Raw genomic sequence first — 18,983 nt, forward strand, 5'->3', positions numbered from 1 at the left:
CCTGCATTTACATTGGCTCTCCTGACTGAGCCTTTGGGTTTTTGAGGCATTTCTACTGAGGTGCTTTAGATGTAATAGCAGCATTTCTCAAAAGATACCAGGTCACAAAATCATGTGATGTATAGAAAGCTGCTGTATAAGGGAAATAGTTACCAGCCTCTGCTACACAGACCTGTATCCAAAACAGATTATAAATTAGCAATGAATAAAAATGCTTTTAAAATGATAGCACAGCTTAACAGTCTTGATTATGTATTATAGTTTTACTAGCCGTATTTAAGACAAAATATTAAGATGTAAATGTATAAATCCCAGAATTTGAGGAATTTCAGAAGTATGTTCAATATTTTTCCATTTTAAAATATTAAAGGCTTTTTTTAAAAAAAATCATCATTATTATAGGCAGTAATTAGGTCAAATTCATCTAACCCATTTGTGCTAAAAGCAGTCAGGTTTACTCTATATGCCTTTTTTGGGGCTTGGTATCTAAAAGGAAAAGGTGCCTTCCAGATATTTTTAATAAATTCTTTTCTATGTTATTTCAAGCACATGTGAAATGCTTCAAATGCTGGAAGATGTACATTTGGGAGAGCCCTTTGGAAGATGTTAAAAAGCCCCAAATGTCCACTCAACCAAGAGTCACATAGAAACTTGTTTTGAGGATACCAAATATTTCTCACTGTAAGGATTTTGAACTTCCTTTTCATTGCTGTCATGTATGTTATTCAAAGGAGATATCCCTCTGCAGTTCAATATGAACTGGAATTATATTAGAGCACTTCTTTCCTAGTATGAAAATCACTTAAGTTCTGATTAGAGGAGCTATTTAGTGTATTATATTAACTTTGCCTTCATCAATACTTATGATGGTATAAACTGTAATGTTTTTGGAATTAATTTTCAGAGTTTGAACATAAACTTACCTTCAAATACTCAGTATCACTGGGTGTTTTTAAATGTATCAGTCCTGTAAGTAAATATGTAGCACTGGAAGCAGAAGGAATTATGTTTGTTTGCATAGTACCCTTCATATACCAGATTCTTTCTAGAAAAGTCAATGTTAGGTGTTAAGAATTGAACTCTCAGAGCCAGGCCTTTTTTTTTTTTCTTTTTCTTTTCTTCCTTTGGATTTTTTCTAGCTAATGCTCAACTAGAAATTCTCCTTTAAGTGTTGACTCTCTGAGGAAAAAAGCTTTTCAGGGACACAGAGGGACAAGGTAAAAGTACAGTAAGAGTAAGAAATATGAATCGGAAGATAGTGTGTGGAGGGAAAGGGAGAAAGAAATCAAGACAAAAAATGTTTCCTTGTTGATATTTTCTTTATACTCCATTGATCTTTCAGGTCATAAAACAAGCAGGTTAAAGAATTATATCTTCTTTTTTATTCTCTTTTCCACAGAAGCTAAATAATTTTAATTACTCCAAAGTTGAGAGTGAGTTTTAAGTAAGGTGTACTGTCATAATATGCTGTGAGAACTTTTGACCACCTTAAAAGCAATATTGTAATGGGTTTTCATTACATGAGCACCTGAGGTTTGGTGAAGGATAATGGTGCCTTTGTGTTAGGCACTGCACAAATTACCCTGTCTAGAGACCTTGCAGTCTGGGAAAATGGCAGTGCCCAACAAACGGAAAGAAACTGGCAAAAGACTGTGGAAGGACCCAAGATGAAGATAACAGTAAAATTAATATCTTGCAACTAATAACATAGAGCAGTTCCTCCTTGTTAATTAGCTCTCTGTGCTCAGATAGCAGTGACTAGCAAGCCTCTGGTCAGGAAGACCTTTTAAGGGGAGCACTGAAGGGGGATTAAGTGGTGTCTTTTCTGCAGTGATTTCTTTTTCAGAGCAGCTTTTTTAGACAGCTCAATTTTATTTTTAATATGTTTGTGTCCAAGTCCACAGATGCTGTGGCTTAGTTTCAGCCTTTATTTTTTAACAGAAACTACTGAAACTCTGGTTGTGATCCTGTGTCATGAGCAACCTGCTTTGTTCTGCACGATTGCGAAGGAGCCTCGAGTTGGTGGAGGGGCCGCAGGAGGAAGGTGCAGGAGGATTCACTGGGTAGCGGAGACCCAGTCTAACAATTTTGATTGCGTTTGGGAGTGAGCCCGCTGCCACAGCCTGGACTTTCTTGGGTCCCTGCTCTCCCTCGCTGTCATAGTGGCCTCCTGGAGCCAGTAGCTGGCTCGTGTAATGTTCCATGCTGAGGATGATTTAGAGAACTCTGATTTACCCTGAGGCCTGGCCTGGCGCTGCCCCAGCCTGGGCCTGGGCGCTTAGCGCTGGCTTCAAGTCACTGGGCAGCACCTGCTTCTGAATGGCGCAGCTCAGTTGTCCGCCCTGGAGCACTAGCGTTTGCAGTACAGCGGTTATATATGAAACCTGTGCTTATATTTTTCATAACCTTAATTCAGAGTAAGTTTCAGTATGCTGTGCTGCATGTAGTGGGTTTATGTGAAGCGTGTGGAACTGTCAGGAAGGAGTACTAAGTGGTTTAGTGGCCAGTTCCTTTGTTGCGTGCATTGCCTTGTGTGACCAGTGCTCTCAGCTTGACCTGAACGAACTGTGATTTCTAGGGAGAGCTGGAATTATATGCATGTGGGAGTATAGTTTGTGTCCACACTAGATGGCAGCTGCCAATCATTCCAAACAGCACTGAATTATGTGCACCGCACACAGCTTTCCATGATGGATTTAGCTGACTCTACCAATCTCACTTTACTCAAGAAACTAAACTGGACACTTGCAAGACTAGTGCCTCACACATCTTTGAGATGCTTTACTTATTATAGCCGAAATATGAACATTGTGTTTAGGAATAGGATCCAACAAATACCAAAGGTATTTATATAAGACTGCTTGCTTTAGTACAAAGAGCTGCCTTAAGTTCAAAACAAAATCAGTTTTAATCATTGTACTACATAGTCTATTTGAAGATAACAAATAAAATGCTGTGGTAAAATTTAAAATAAGTCTCAAGCTACTATGGATAGTAATTTTAATGTTAATTCTGCATTCTTAGAGGAAACCATATGTTCCTTGAATCCTGTGGGAGTTATACCACTGACTTCAGTGGGGCACATTTTCACTCAAATTTCGCAAACAACTCGTTGGTAAAAGAATATAGTCTTGGACTGTTCCTCTGTTATTTGCTGGGGAATGAATAATACATCTGTTTGAAATATACAAATTGTATAAACATCGCTATATAGATTTGATTTATTTTCTTAGTATTTAATACAGTAAGATTACACGGCTGAAAATATGCAAAATTACTCCTGTACTATCCCTCAGCTAGAAATTCAAGAAAGCCTCAAGTATTTAACTTTTTGATCAAATTACCAATATCCAAATACACCTACCTACAGCCATAAGTCTGAATAAGGATATTTTTAAAAAAAAAAAAGGCAGTTCTGGAGTATAGCCAATCTTACTTTGTGTTTGTATTAGACATAGAATTGTTACCCCAGAGTTGCTTTTCTAACTTTTTTAATATCAGGAGATTGCTAATACAAGATTAAAAATATTCTCTGCTTTCGAAACATAAATGAACGAACACTGCAGCACTGCTTTTAAAATAAGAAAGCCTTTTTTTAATATACAAACCTTTTTGAAATGTTTCTTTGTTCAGATGGGTAAGGGCTTTTTGCCCATTTTCCAGAATACTTAATTTAGGAACTGAAAGAATCTTTACCGTGGCAGCCCAGCAGATATATGTGAAAACACTAATGCTTTTTTTTTTTTTTTGTGATACTGAGATACAGTAGCAAAAGACTAATATTTTTTTTTTTAGCCAAAGAAGATGAGCTGTTATGCAGATTCTTGTCTTAGTTTTTACACAGCATCTCAGTTTTGATCTGTATTACAACAATTGTTCAAAAGCTAAGCTGCAAACAGCATCTGTCTCTACCGACTTTCAGGAGAGTTTCTGTGATGGAAATAAATCTCCATTTAAAAACCAAAATCTGGATTGTTTGTTGTCCCGTATGAACCATAGTGTAAAGCCATTAGACTTATATTATTGATTGCTATAAAAATATTTTCAAAAACAAAAAGATACTTTATATTTCTACTGTATTTAGTACAACTACATACATATGGCTAGTAGTACTAGTCAGAGCTTGAGTAATTTACTTGTTTTGCTCAAAGACTAAACCAATTAATACAGAACGTTCCCAGCTTTTCTTCAAAGAAATAAGAAAATATGCTGTCATTGAACTATAACATCGTTGATCAGTATTCTACAGAGTAGGATGTTTTTCAGTGAACAAATACAGCAGAAAAATAGTAATTTAAATGATTTAATGACCCCTATGTTGATCTAATTGTATATTTCCCAAATAATAATTGATTAATTTTCTGAAAACTGGTGTAGTTCAATGAGTAATGCTGTTTGTTTGAATACTAATTGATCAGTGATACATATTGTGACTTCTGTTCTTTTTTTCTGGCAATTAATACCTTTTTCTGTTTTATATATCTAATAGACATTGGTACATATTTTCATACACTGACGTGCTGTATTTTGCCTACCTCACTATTATTTTCCTCTTTTTATTACTGCTCTATTTGTACATCGTTATGTTTTCTGCTTTTTCGTTCTTCTACAGTTCTCTGCTCTCATTGTTGGGGGAGGCAGAGGCACAGACTCTTTGTGGCTAGTGTCCAGGAGTAGATTTCTCCTTATGAGCTTGTCTCCCCATGTAAACATTTAACATCTGCAACAACCTATTGGTTATTATTGTTGCCATTTTTAGGAGTTTTCCCAGTTCTACTATATAGATCTAGTCTCCCAAGAGCTCATTCCTGAGGTCACCTCAAAGCGTCTTACTTTTTATATGAAGTTAGGGTTGTTCTGCCTGGCCCTTCACTCTTACATTGAAATTGAACTTCATTTGCCATTTAAGAGTGATCAGTGAGTTTTGTGCAGCCCTTCTTTGCAGTTGTCCCTCAGACTTCTCTTCTGTAGCACTGACGTTCACAAATTCTGCCACTTAGCTGTTCGCATATTTTCCCCAACATTTATGAATGCCATGGGTTCTCAGCCCTGAGCTCTGTGGATATCCAGTGGTGAACCTTCTCGGTTGGGAAAAACAGTCATTTAATCCATTCCATTATATTCTGTTTCTGAACTAATTTTTTATTCACTTAAGCATTTCTTCTCTTTTTTTTATCTTAAGTTCCTCCACTTAGATTCCAAAGAGTTTCTGGTGAGGAATGCTACACTTTGGTCCTACTACATTAAAAACAGGGATTGATGGGAAAAGATGGTATTACTATTTTGTACTTGAAAGCCAGGAATTTCCTTATTAGCATCTGGCTAATATGAAATCAGTTAAATATGAGTTCTCAGCTCTTTTGTTCTAGGAGTTTAAGAAGAAAGCCATATATTTCTTTTTTTTCTTACCCCTCTGAATCTGGTAGGCTGCTGTTAAGGCTTGTTTAGTTACTTTACTGCTATAATGCAGCACCTCCACTTTGTGCTTGCCTCAGTTTACTGGCATATATAAGATGAGGGAGAGGTGATTTTGATGCTACTTTTACAAGATCTTTCTTTCTCTGAATTTTTAGACCACTTTAGAAATAAATGTGTCGGATTATGTCAGTCTTACAGCTACACAAAAGGACTTAAAATCCAAAGGTGGAAACAAGCAAGACTCAAAGGTTTTCACTGTTGAGGTGAAACTTGACTTCCATAGGGAAAAGAAATAACACCAATAAATCTTAGTTATGACTAAGCTAAAGTGACTTCATAGGAACTGGCTCTGTGTGTGTATTTAGCCCAAGTTCACTTTTTAAGCTCCGTCACTTACAGGAATTTATGACGTAAATTATATAAGCATTTTAATGTAATTAAGTATTGCTTAATCCATTCAAGAAAATAGTTCTGGTTTTGCATAGAAATTCACTTTGCAGAATTATGGTGACAGTTTCCTCTTGGATTATCTGCTTTTATACACTCACTGTTAAATTTAAAACCATTTCATATCATCTCTCTGACCCTGAAACCATTTATTGTCTTTTCCTTTGTAAAACTAACCCACATGTTTGAGATGTTCTGATCTTTTCCTCTGTTCTTTGACACTGAATTGTCTCATTTTGCAAGTAAAAGTTTCAAGGGAGACGGAAATTGAACTTGCTTAGGTGCAAGTCAGCTGAGGAAACAAGCATTTTGTATGCAACTCTGACATTTCCATCTATTAATAAAAGAACCTTTGGAGCAGATCAAAGAAAACCTTTTAACAGTTAAGTCCACTGTATTTTGCTTCAGATTACAGTAAGGAGTGTTTTAACTCAGGTTATTGTTTTCAAGAATATTTACTGTTTAAAAAATATTTTTGGTGTGCTTTGCCCCTCCTATTCCCATGCTTTCACTTTAAATATGTTTTGTTCCGTCCAAGGTGAATATGAAATAGAATATAAGGTAAAATGAATAGCAAGATTCTGTTAATATCTCCAATAGTAAGCATTGTAAACCCACCTTTTCTTACTTTTCATAGTCATATTTTTCTGTGAAAAATTTTAAATATATCAAGAATTTATTACTTAATATAATAAGCATTTAACATTAATGCAGCAACAGTGTAGTAAGTAAAAAGGAGCTGAGAGAAAAAATGGAAGTCTTGAATTTTAGAGCTATTTTAAATTAAATTAGTATCTCTTTATAGTTGCTTTACTGTCCATTCTCCAAAAAGTACTGTTTTTTTCAGAAAAAGTAGAAGTTGCTTCAGGATTCCAATTAGCATAAACTTCATGTGCCACTCAGAAATTGCCTACACACTTAATTTTCTATTTGCTTGCTTATCTTGAGGTGTCATCAGCTTGTTTTGCGTTACGAGATTGCTGTTTGAAGCGTTTCTGTGAAAGTTTTCCTTCTTTGTTTTAGCTCGTCTGTTAAATTATTTGTGTATAAGTGTCACCCATTCCCAATCACTGATGAGCCTTGCTTAGGAATGGATACCGTTAAGAATAATTTCAGCTACTTTTTTATTTTCTAGAAAATGTAAATTCCTTGTCAATGTCCCCATGTTTTGACCCTGTTATTGCTGTCAGCGTAATGCATTTTCTTCTGTTAGAAAGAAATGCATTAGATGGATTAGCAAAGCACTAAAAATATCTTTGCTTAACCACCAAATTATATAACTATCCGATTTCTGTTGGCTGCTGGTCTCATGCTGTGGCGCGTTTTAGAAATCTGCATTTTACAGCACATCAGGTGAAAAAAGTTTTTGGTTTACATCACATCTTCTTTCAGAGTGTCAAATATATCTGGTTTTTTAATATCATTTTTCATTCAAAAGGTTAAAAGTAGGATTTACTGGAAGCTTCTGATAACTTGTCACTTCAAAATTTGAAAATGCTGCTGCTTTTATATGATATATTCCTTCTTTTTTTTGGTCACTCTGGGGTGGTATGTCTGATGTTTTCTTTGGGTTTGTGGTTTGTTTTGACAGGGGTGTTTTTTAATGAATAGTAATTTAGATCAGATCTACTGCTGAGGGCCATGGTACTGTGAAAGAAGATGAGTCATTTTTCTAGAAAGCTCTATACGTATGCAAGAGAAGATTTGGTCACAATGACCAGCTGTAGAGCTAAGTGTCATCTTTTATCTGCACTTTCTGTATCATTTGAAATAAAGGATTTTCTAGAGTTAATCTATTCCAGAGACCTCTGTAAGGAGAGAACAAGAGGAAAATTGTTAATCTTCCCTTAGATTAATTAAATCTTTGTCATTTCAAGATTCTTCTTTAAATTTATCTTAAAAATCTAAAGTGATTTATCTCTCAGTACGCTATTCCAGTACTTGACTGTATAAATAGGACTAGTAGTAAGTTGATGCTATAACTCAAATTCTCTTTGCATTGGTGAATGAAAAAAAAAGAGGCTCAATTTAACCATGTAGATAATTGACTGAAATGCTCACCAAAAATTTTTGTGATGGGATAACTTTGTAGACTGCTGGCTTTTTTCTATTTCTTTATGGCAAAAAGCTCATGTTGTATTGCAATGCAATTGTTGCCAGTGGTCGGGTTCCGTGCGATAGGGCTGCAAGATTTTGTTCTTTGTGAATGTGACAAGACAAGTCGCTTGTATCCCAGGGTCAACCAAGTGTCACCTTAGTCTGCAGTTACATCCTTTCCTGCTGTTTGTTTTTCTATTGTGTAGCTGTAATGAAAAAGAAAAAAACTGAATGCATGAAAAAAGGAAATGATGCCATCAGAGCAATCCCTTTGCATGTAAGGGAAAAGACTCTACTTATAATCAGCTGGCTAAAGGGCATGAGAACATCCTGAAAGGTAATTGGGCACCTTTTGTTGAAATACTCTGATATATCACATTAACTTGTTCAGTGTTGCTCAGAAACAATGCCTGTAGACAGAGGCACAATACTAGGCCTTCTTCCCTTTACTCAGTGCCAAAAAATGCAGTTATCGTAGTATACAGCATCATGTTAAAGCTCGTATTGGTTATGTACTGCTTCTGGAGGAGTATGTACACAAAGGGTTCAAACTTTCCTCAGCAAGCTTTTTTGTGCTTTCACCCATGATGTTCCTTACAAGTGAGTGGGAGAAGCCTATGCCTTTTTCAGACCCTTCTCAGAATTCATCTCTGCAGTCAAGTGTCTTGTAGAGTACGAGTAGAGAGCTGAAGTTGTTACTATTTGTTTCTGATTGAACAACTTACTATTGCTCTTCCATTTGCTCTCACTCCATTCTATCTGGAATGTTTGTCTGAACATGTTTCACCTCGTCTTTCAAGTTGTACGGACTCTGGGGCCTGTTCACCATATATGTTTTAAATGACCGAAATGGTGGAACCTAGTCTACTTGTCATCGTGCAAGTGTTAGCAAAATATATGCACTAATAATAACAGGAGCAATGAGAAGATTATTTCCTGTGGGGGTTTTTTAGAACTCTGTTGTTTTGTTTAAATCCAAGAATATCGTCTTCAAAAGCACTGTGCTGGTAAGAATAAACAAGGTTTTTTTCCTCTGTCTCTTTTCCCTGTCACTTACCAGGAAAGAATCACAGATTTCTAGTCTTTAAGTCTCTAGTTTCTGCTCAAAAGGAAATAACTAGTCTCTGCCCATGGATGTTGGGGTGCATGCAATTGCTGCTAGCCACTAGAGAGAATGGTATCAAGGCATTATGTCTATCTCTTCTGCCTTTCTACTGTTGAAATATGGCTTAATATTTATGCCAAAGAAAATAGTCACAGATTTTTATAATTAAAAAAAAAAAACTTAGGTAAGAGGATTATGTTGAACCTAGTGAATAAAGCAGTGAGTTCAAGCACGAGCATTTTAAAGTGGAAGACCTACGTTCTTTAATAGCAAGAACAAGGAAAGATTGGCATGATTCAGATTCTTGTATTTCTAAGTGAAAGCAGGAGAGTTTCAAGAGGGGGGATCCCTGTCATGCATAGGAGTATATTAATATTATTAATATGAGAAAATTAATTTCTTACTAAATTGGTCTAAAAATTACAATCAGAATTGAGAGAATTTTGTGGAATTTTAATAAGAAAATACTTAAATGCTTCCATATTATAATTTGAAATAACCTGCACTTTCATGACCCTGAAGGACACCTTAAAGTGTACTTTATTAATCCTAGAGGTCAATTATGCAAAAAATGATAATGTGACTATGGTAGTAATGTAACATGTTTGTTTTGCTGCTTTATGTTGTACCTTTCATTCTGAAGGAATGAGCTGGCTTTACATGCTTTGATCAGCTGCTCATCATTGCTGTTACTCAGCTAATTCTGAGGTGAAGAGAAGCTGGAAAGGAGCATACAGCTTGCTGCTCAGCAGATGAAGGGAAAAAAAATTGGGCAAGAGTTTTTACAAAATTCACTTTACTATCAAAATACTTCCTGTGATGTTACTCTCTTTAGGAGCAGGCAAAACATCACTTTCTAAAGTTTTAATCAAAGAACAGATAAATGGCTTATAGTCTATTTACCCTGTAGCTTTGGATTATAAAAGTGTGAGCTGAACCTGGCAGGTTTTTGATTTATTCTTCATGTAATCCATTGGTGAAATATTAAATGTTGGCCATGGTGACATCAACAGCAAAGCTCCCGCTGGTTCCAATGATAGCAGGATACCAGTGATGGAACAGTGTTCTTTGTGAGTTGCATGTTTTATGAGAGTCCCAGGCAGTTAAAAGGCCAAAGCCAAGATACTAGAAGTTCCCAGCTGGACCATAAGGGATAATCAAGTACAGAGACAGTCCAGTTACCACTGAAGGAAACCTTTAGGTTCTCAGTATGCTGTCTTAGGTGTCCACTTTTCATAATTCCCAGAAAAACTAAAATTCTGGGCTTATTTTATGAATTGCAAAGGAACTAACAGAACTTTCTGAGATTTATTCCTTTCCCTTTGCGAACAATGAAGCTTTTGTAATGAATCCGTATGTCACATTCTATCTGCTGTTACTCATGCTGAATGCTATGCCATTCTACACACTGTGCCCAAAAATTGAGATTTGAGTATGGTACAGCTCAATATGAGTAAGTGTGACACACAGAATTTACTCTAGAAAGATAGGTCAGCTCAGTTGCTGAGGATATCCATATTTCTGGAAATGGGGGCAGGGCGGTTGCTTTGAAAAGCCTAACTGAGGATACAGTTTTGTGTTTTACTGCTCCACTAGAGAATCTGGTTTCTGGATTTACCAGAAGATTACATGTGAGAAAAATTATTAACAGATTACATGGGTTTGCAATGGAAATAGCTGATTATACAGGTTGCTGCTTCTTACTTCTTTTTGCAGTGCAGCTGCTTTTGTATTGCAAAGATCCTCAGCGTACTAGTTAACCACATAAAAGCACCTTATCAAGCATGATTTGTTTTCCTCAGCTTTGCTTGTTCGGCGCATGTTTCTGGAAGGTCATCTAGATCGTGGTGCCAAACTTCCCTGGCTAGGTGCATGTACCACTTACTTAGTGGCAGGGAATGCTAGGTGGCTTATTGCATGTGCAGTACGACAGAGGCTTCCAAGGAAAAGAGGGTGCTGGAGCCATTCAGACAGCTGGCTCCCGGCTGTGCTTTTTCCCAAAGGATCTTTAGGAGCGGGCATGGCATGTGCTGTGAAATTCTGGTAGTGGCAGCCAGACAGCCTTGTGATAGAGGCAGCAGCTCTGGGAAAGACGATGATCAGGAGTGGGATGCTATTACTTCCAGAATAATTCAGTCAGCAATCTGCCTGTGTGGTACTCTTCCCTGGGTATTCGTTCAGCCAAGAGCCAGCCCTGGGTTTGGTGGATTGGCCTAGTGAGCTGTGTACACTCTCAGGCCACAGGCTGGGCATTAGCCCAATGGATCTGGTGCACAGCAGAACTTCATTATGTGAGTTTATTTTGCAAGCATGCCACAAACTTCAGTGTGACCTTTCAGCAAATTAGTTATGGTGAGGCACTATGTTAGAGATATGTGACCTGGCTATGAGTACTCAGTTAGGTTTGTATGATAAAGAGCAGGGGTATGCGGTGAGCATACAAGCTCAGGTTCTGTCCGAGGCTGTGACCCTGTCGCACTTTCACCGTATTGCGGAAAACGAGCCTTACTTCTCACGTGTCTTACCAGCCAAGCTAACTAGCTCAGGCCCAGGACTGTGCTGATGTAACTACACAGCTTCCAGCTCTGGAGCAGAGTTGTTCAGTGTTTCATTGTACGTTATATATATTCTTCAGTCAAACTTGTGCGCAGACTCTCCACGTGTACAAAGGAAAGTACTGCCTAATATAGCTGGTCTGGTCTAAGGATAAAATCTGATAAATACTCGTGTACATCTGCAGCAGTGAAGGCCGTATAGCCTCTACTAAAAAAAGTAGGATATGAACTGAGTGTCGTAGCTAACGTGATTAATGGCATCGTGCAGTACAGAGTGAGTTTTAATAGAATATATTATAGTTCTAAAGGAAGCTAAATATGTGACATTCAGTGGATCTCCTGTATTCAAGAGCTAACCTTTTGGCAGTAGCTGTGAAATAATATACAGCAGAATCTTGTTAATTCATGCTAATGACTTAAGAGACCCATCACAGATTACTTGATTTTACAACTTAGCGAGTAAGTGAAACATGATGACAAAACTTCAGAGATGCACACTTTAACAGTATGTCCTATGCTATCAAATTTATCTTGATAGTAGCAGTTTAGTTGTAAATATATTTGCAATATGTGAGTTAATGGACAGTAATATAATTAATGAAAGCAACGATGATTTCCTGAAATGACACTTCAGCACAGCAGCCTATTATTAAATACATTCAAAGAAACAGGATGAATCTACTAGTTAAGAGAGTGTGAGACCAGTGAAGTGGTTCTGAAGGTAATAGATGTTGGTTTTTAGCATAGTAAAAATGTTCTCTTCTCATATGTGCCATATCATAGAATAAATGTAGCTAAAGGTACTTGGGAAAAGAGTTATCCTGACTAGCATAGTAGTAGTCTGCAGGTATATATGTAGGTAAAGTGCATTAAAAGTTTTATCTTCAGGTTGAATTACTTCTAGAGCGCTAAACTGCTAACTTATGCTCATTCTTAAAATAGTAATTCCCAAACTACAGCCTCATTGAACATCATCTTATATGTTCCAGTAAATTCCTTAGTCTTCAAAATAGAGAGTAAATATCTCCATTATGAAAAAGTCTGCATTTTTTTTATGACCAGTTTTTTTCTGTCTACATTGTGTTTCCATGTTAAGTACTATTAAGAATGCATTTTCATTACTGGCAGTGTGTTCTTAAATGAGCAAATAAGACTTTTTCAGTACACCTTAGAAAATGATACTGAGCCATTTAATATTTGTTATGCTTTTAGTAAAAGAAGGAGCTGAAGCCTCTCTGTATTGGAAACATCATATGCACTTGTTACTGTGCATTGGTGTGTCAGCAGAGAAGTCTGACTAAATAAGGCAATGCATGAGTAGAGCTTATCAGTGTTTGACAGGAATATAGTCCACTAACAGCTGATACAGTAGCCCATCTTTTCTGTGCTATCATCGGCTCTCTATGCTGCACAGAGATGTATGTTTATTGTCTGCTCAGTTGTTGATTGTGCTCAAAACTTAGCCCTCCGCCTATTCTTTTCAGTTAGTTTATGCCAGAAGTCATACAAGTGAGCTGAAACCCGTAGCCAAATGTATTTATATTTGTATTTATGTAAAAATGTATGCGGATTCGTCAGCTTTCAAAGTTTAGGGAAGAAGTGTACTGTCCTTTCTGTTTCTTCTCCCACCACATAGAGTGAGTGAATATTGTTTGATAATATAAATAAAAAGTAGGAAAACTTCATGCATATGGGTGGCCTTATGGTACTGCTGTGCACTAAAAAATGCTTGTAAAAAGTATCCATAACATTATGAAAGCAAGTCCTGACTGATTTTTGCCTTCCTCGCTCTGAAGGACTGATGCCACTCAAATGAGTGGCTAAGCTCCCAGTGACCTTTCTGGGAATACTATTACACCTTGCATGTTTGTAGGTGCTTTTAAAAAAATCCAGAGTAAAATACCTTTAACACTGTTTCAGTATCAGTTTTCCTGTTAAACTGAGCTTGGTTGTCAGATTTTGTCCCCGTGTTGTGCAAGAGTTTGGGATTTGAAGATTTTATGAATCAAGTTATTAGGCCAATAAATAATCTTTAAGATCTGATGGCATCTGGCCTGCTACAGAATGTCCCAAAACAGTCCAACTGGTGACCTGCAAATATTTTTTGTTACTGGGAATGAATGTAAATGTCTGTGAAGGTATGGCCTTTTTTAAGGGATTTCTGAAAAATATCAGACATTAAATTCTTATCATTCCTTTTAATGAAGACAAATCAATGATTTGGGAATCCCTCCTTTTCTTGCAATTTCAAGTCATTAAACTGCAAGGCCAAGGATGTTGAATTATTGACAAAAGTTTGTTACCCAAAGTGATAAATACCTTTTACACCAAGTGGGAATTTAAGACAATAGCAAAAAATGCCCTTCACTTCTCTATAGCACGCTTTTCATTTCTTGTTCCTCCTGACTGTCTTTCTCTACTATCTTCTCAAGTCGGGGAGGGAGGAAGGAAGGGACAGATGAATCATGTACCTTTTTTCTTTTTTTATTTGTTGCACTGACTTTAGTCTTTTCATATTAATCCTTTTACATCTATCTGGAGCTCAGATGTGTACCCCGAATCGTTTTTACACGTGCAGCTAAAAGTAGTCTTGATAAATTTACAGTTATTCTGATTTTACTGTAAATGTAAAGCAGACATTACAAGCTCCGTATAAAATCAGATCCAGTGTAGTTCTCCATTTTCACCATACATCGTATGTACTTTCTGCCATCCACTGCTCTACTTTGGCAAGTTAGTGTCTTGCTTATTTATTCTTCCATATCCCATCATTACTGTCTGCTTGTTCTCACCACAGCATCATCAGTGTTCACCTCCTGCTTGTCCTCTTCTGTACAGGAAGCTAGCTGAGGAATGGAGAGTGCTTGGCATCCTTCTGAGAGCATTCAGAAAGTTCAAAGATTGTTATATGGGAACCTCACATTTTGTAAAATTTGTTCATTATACTGGATGCAAAATGATACAGAGAAAGACTAAAACTCCTATAGAAGTTTAGGGGAGAGTCTTCTGATAACTTTGGATCAGTCATAGTCCTAGGAAAGCGGAACAGATAAATCAGAAAAAAAACACAGTGAGGCTTTTTGGGGTTTTTTTGTTTGTTTGTTTGTTTTTGTGGTTTTTTTCCCTTTTTCTTCCTGTTATCTCTTCCCTAAGCTTGGAATGAGGAGTCAGGTTTCTTTCCTTGAAAAATGACTTTCCTGTCAGGACAGGAAAGGGACTTGCATCTCTGTCGTGGGAAGAATGCTTACCTGTGTGCGCTCTAACTGGGTATTTGCTGGAGGTGTTAGTTTCTTGTGCACCACTTAGTGTCACAAAAGAATGCAATACACTGATTCCTGATTGGGAGTGATGCATGTAAATCCTATTGGCCCTGCAAGTGCTATTTGCTTTTTCCAAAGTTGGTTGTTTTCAAAGTGCCTTTTCATCATACCCAATGCAGCGCTTAAAAAAACCAAACCCTGCAGTTTTAGTTAAGAGATCCATCTTCTTCAATTCAGTAGCCTGGCTTAAATGTCCTGATGTGAATTCACAATTCAGTAGCATTGTTGTATGCAATATATTTAACAGAGATGTCTTTCTGTCCTCCGAATCCATCTCTGATAATGGTACTGAAAGAATAAGCAGTTGATAGGGATGCTTGTTAGAGCACGTGTGAAGGGTTCACAGTAGATGCACAGTGTAATGGACTGTTTGCCATGTGTGTAATAGCTCTTGCACATGGCTTTATATCTAACTCCTCTCCAAAATAAGAGCACTTTTACAGAGCAGCTGAGCACACTTTCAGGCTGCCTTTTTGACACTGTTCTGCTGTGCCCAAAATACTTTGCTGGTTTTCTAGAATGTGTCTGCAAACCTTCAGTATTTAGCTGGATGCAGTATCATACACCTGCGTGATGTGCATGGAAAGTAATATGATGGGTCCATAGAGATACAGAAGCTCTATAGCCCTGAATTTAAGCACAGTGACTATGCAGGAAAGCATGGTAAAGCCATTAAAATTCTTTAGTCGTTCAGGGACACTTTATTTCAAGGAATTTTATTAATGAATTTTATCTTTTTAATTTCTGAAAATACATTCATTTTGAAAATATTTTAATTGTTGTAACCATATTAATTATGCAGACTTATTTCACATTTTGTGGTTATTTTAAAGGTATTGTAGTCTTTATAAATATTTTATCATGTTGTTTTCACACTGCACAAATTTACTGGCTCTGTAATGAAGGCTGTCTCACTTTTTAAAAAAAAAAAAAAAAAAAAAGCTTGAAGCAGTTCAGGGCTCTGCAAAACATGCCTTGTAGCACCTGAATATCTGTTCATATATAAGAGCAAGAGTTTGGCAAGCTATATTACATATTACATATTATTAATTACATATTATCATGGAAACTAAACCTTAATCAATAGTCCTTGAACTTTAAAGAATAACCCGTTCAATAGCTGTCTTTTTAATTGCTAAATGAAACAACGTGATTAGCTTTTGTAGAAGTTTGGTTAATCATATCTACACTGAAGTTTAAGAAAAGCATTATCTTGGGTTAGAGGCTGTACTTGGTTACAAATTTTTATCCTGTGTCAACTTTCAACGCATTTCGTGGCAGGTGTGTTTGGCATACATCAAGGACTCAGAGAGAAAGAGCTTAACTTTAGCGTGTTTTAGACATGCATTCACTCTAGTTTTGTATAGAACAGTAACTAAAAAATAAATGCTTCTGAGAAGGAAGTTTCGTCATCCGAGATGATCTACCTGACCTCACCCACGCTATCATATTTTCTTTTTAGTAATCATTTCAGAATTAAATATAAATATTTTGACTAAAAAGACAAACAAGGATATTTGAAAATATCCAAGAATGATTTAATCTTCAAAAAAAACCCCAACTTTCAGTCCCTCTGCTGGGAAGATGAGAATTTGAAAGTTATTGGCAGAGTATAACGCCCATAATAATAATAAATGACAGTTGTTAATCATGGTAAGACATTTTTATGCTGAGATGAAACATGTAACTTTGCTGTGATGAGGGTATATTTTCAGCATCTCATTAAAGTTTATTCTATAGTTTTATACAGTTCATGCTTCTAATGACTTCTAAATTCAATCTTTTCTTAGGTGATTTTAATGTAACTGTTCATTAACTATGACTTATCTTTTGGATCATATTATATGTTAATGAAGTGAAGTCCCACATGTGTGGTAGTTCATTCAGAATTTGCTTATCACGTTCCAATGTTTACTGTTCATCCTGCAACTCCAAAAGGAGAGAGAGAGTCTGTGATGTGCAGATATGATTTCATCATCTTAAAACCAACCATTTTGAAAGCTTTCATACTGAAATCTATTTAAAAACAGATTTTTACTTCCAAAATTGTAGTTCACATTCCTTTATCTTTTTGCATAGAACAAAAAAAAGAAATTTGACAGGAAAAAAATCTCTTTCAATACATTTTACCACCTGCTCAGGTACATTATTGTACTTTTGTACATCAGGTACAAAAGTCTCTGATGAAACTTTTAAGCTTTTGGTGGATGCAGTTTTCAGGTTGTAAACACAAATTCTGCTTTGAGGCACCAAAGCATTTCTCATAGGTGCCCAAGTGCTACTTCGTGTAACTAGGCCTGAGACCTGGAAGCGGAATATGCTGCTGCACATATTGCAAACTATGTTTCATAGGAAATGAGAGGGACAAGTCCTGCGTGCATAGGCTGTGTAATAAAAAGACCATACTTTGTTTTATCTGTGTAAATCTGTACTTTTCTGAATATGAAATGCCCCCAGATTTATGGTGGCTTGTCCTCATTTTCTCATATAAACTGCCTTAATTTGAAATATTTCCTCTGTTTCTGGTAATGCTGAATTTACCAGAAGAAATCCTATTGCTTTTGTGATAAAAAGCATAAACTTGTACAAATAATTGGCTTCCTTGCAGTAGTTTATGTTATGAGGTGAACCTCCAGGTATTTTCCGTAAGGGCTGTGAGGGCTGTGAAGATTGTTAAGAAACTTGGGTAGTTCTTTTAAATGTATATGGGAGAGGTATTCTCTATGAAGAAACTATTTCTCCTAAGAGAAACAGCAATAATCTTCTGTTCTGTGCTATGAGAAGTACGTGAGTTTTGTGATGGTTGTCTGTAATGTGCTAATACAGAGGGATACTTTTTTTTTCTCCTATGCTCAAGTTACAATATACTAAGCAAATATTTATTAACAGACCTTTCAGAGGCAGTGCAATGTCAACAACTGCACTCAACACATCCTGGGTAACTAGGAAGCTTAGTTGCTTCCTGCCCCTCTTGCAAATACCACCTTAGTTGCCTCATTGTATACGAACACAGTACATTCTCTCTTTGCTTCCATCCCCAACAAGTAAGCCACAATTAAAGATACCGATGTTTCTGCTGAGTAGGAGCATTAGATTCATAATCTGCTCCTCAGCTCTGATTCTTTCCCTGTGTCTCTGAGCAATTTTTTTAGCACTTAAAACAAACAGCTGCAGCACCGTCTAGTAATTATGCTTGTGGCTGTGTTAGTTGGTGCTGGGCTTTGCTAAGTGTATGACAAATTATTGTAGGGTTTTTTGCTGCTCTGTCCTGGCATTTCACACAAACACAACAGTTTCTAATTATTTCTTCTCATGTTTAATCCAGTGCTTTTTCTACAAGATAACATTTCTGAGGGTGACATTTCCTTTATGGAGCTTTACTTCCTCATCTGCCTATTGTAGTCCCTTCCAGATGTGGTGGGTGGTGGCTGGCTATTTTGCAAGTTTTCTCCATTGTAGAGGTTTTAAATAACCAAGGGAACTGGGGAGACGCTTGCTTACGCTGTCCAAAATTTGTTCATTTTGAAAGATTCATTGCATCGCCATTCTATGTTTCTGTCACTATTTCTGTTAGCTTATTTGTAGAGCCTGGTAAGTTTGGTACTGCGATGTGCACCTGTTCCCCTAAATCTTTCTCCTCTTTTGCATCTTGTCCTTTCATGAAAATGCAGGGTGAGAAGGGGTGAGGGAAAGAAGATCTGCCACAGGAATTTCTCTTTCAGGGTTGTATTTCACTTTTAAGTTTTTACCTTTGTCACTGTAAGATCATGTGCCGAAGTCTTGGCGATGCAAAAGCTAGAAGTTGTTAAGAATATACTTGGGAGTGGGGTGACCATTCAGCCCGTCTGCGGCTGGCTCCTCAGTGTCCTTGAACAAGAGGGCTTGGGAGTAGGCTGGATGGATTGTCTTGCTGACAGCAGCCCACTCCTGACTCCCAAGGGTTCTCAAACACAGCTGAGAGTGGGTAGGGATTTACTGGATGGAAATAATGCAGACGGGAAACATCAGACTGGATGAGCATGTGTCGCACACTGACTACCT

At 37.0% G+C, this 18,983-nt stretch overlaps 1 protein-coding gene across 5 annotated transcripts in view; it reads left to right on the forward strand.

The window, feature by feature from the left end:
- The window catches only part of JPH1 (junctophilin 1), an 85,521-nt gene that overhangs the window by 10,873 nt on the left and 55,665 nt on the right, over nucleotides 1-18,983 (forward strand). Inside the window, exon 3 of one of the 5 annotated variants that reach the window (XM_072852326.1) lies at nucleotides 1,942-2,035. The exons of the other annotated variants lie outside the window; for them this stretch is intronic. Coding sequence (XP_072708427.1) covers nucleotides 1,942-1,951 — 10 coding nt within the window. The 3' untranslated portion in view covers nucleotides 1,952-2,035. Of the gene's footprint in view, nucleotides 1-1,941; nucleotides 2,036-18,983 lie in introns of those variants that run through there. 5 annotated transcript variants of the gene reach the window in all.

This window comes from Ciconia boyciana, chromosome 2 (assembly GCF_034638445.1).
Source record: "Ciconia boyciana chromosome 2, ASM3463844v1, whole genome shotgun sequence".
Taxonomy (NCBI): domain Eukaryota; kingdom Metazoa; phylum Chordata; class Aves; order Ciconiiformes; family Ciconiidae; genus Ciconia; species Ciconia boyciana.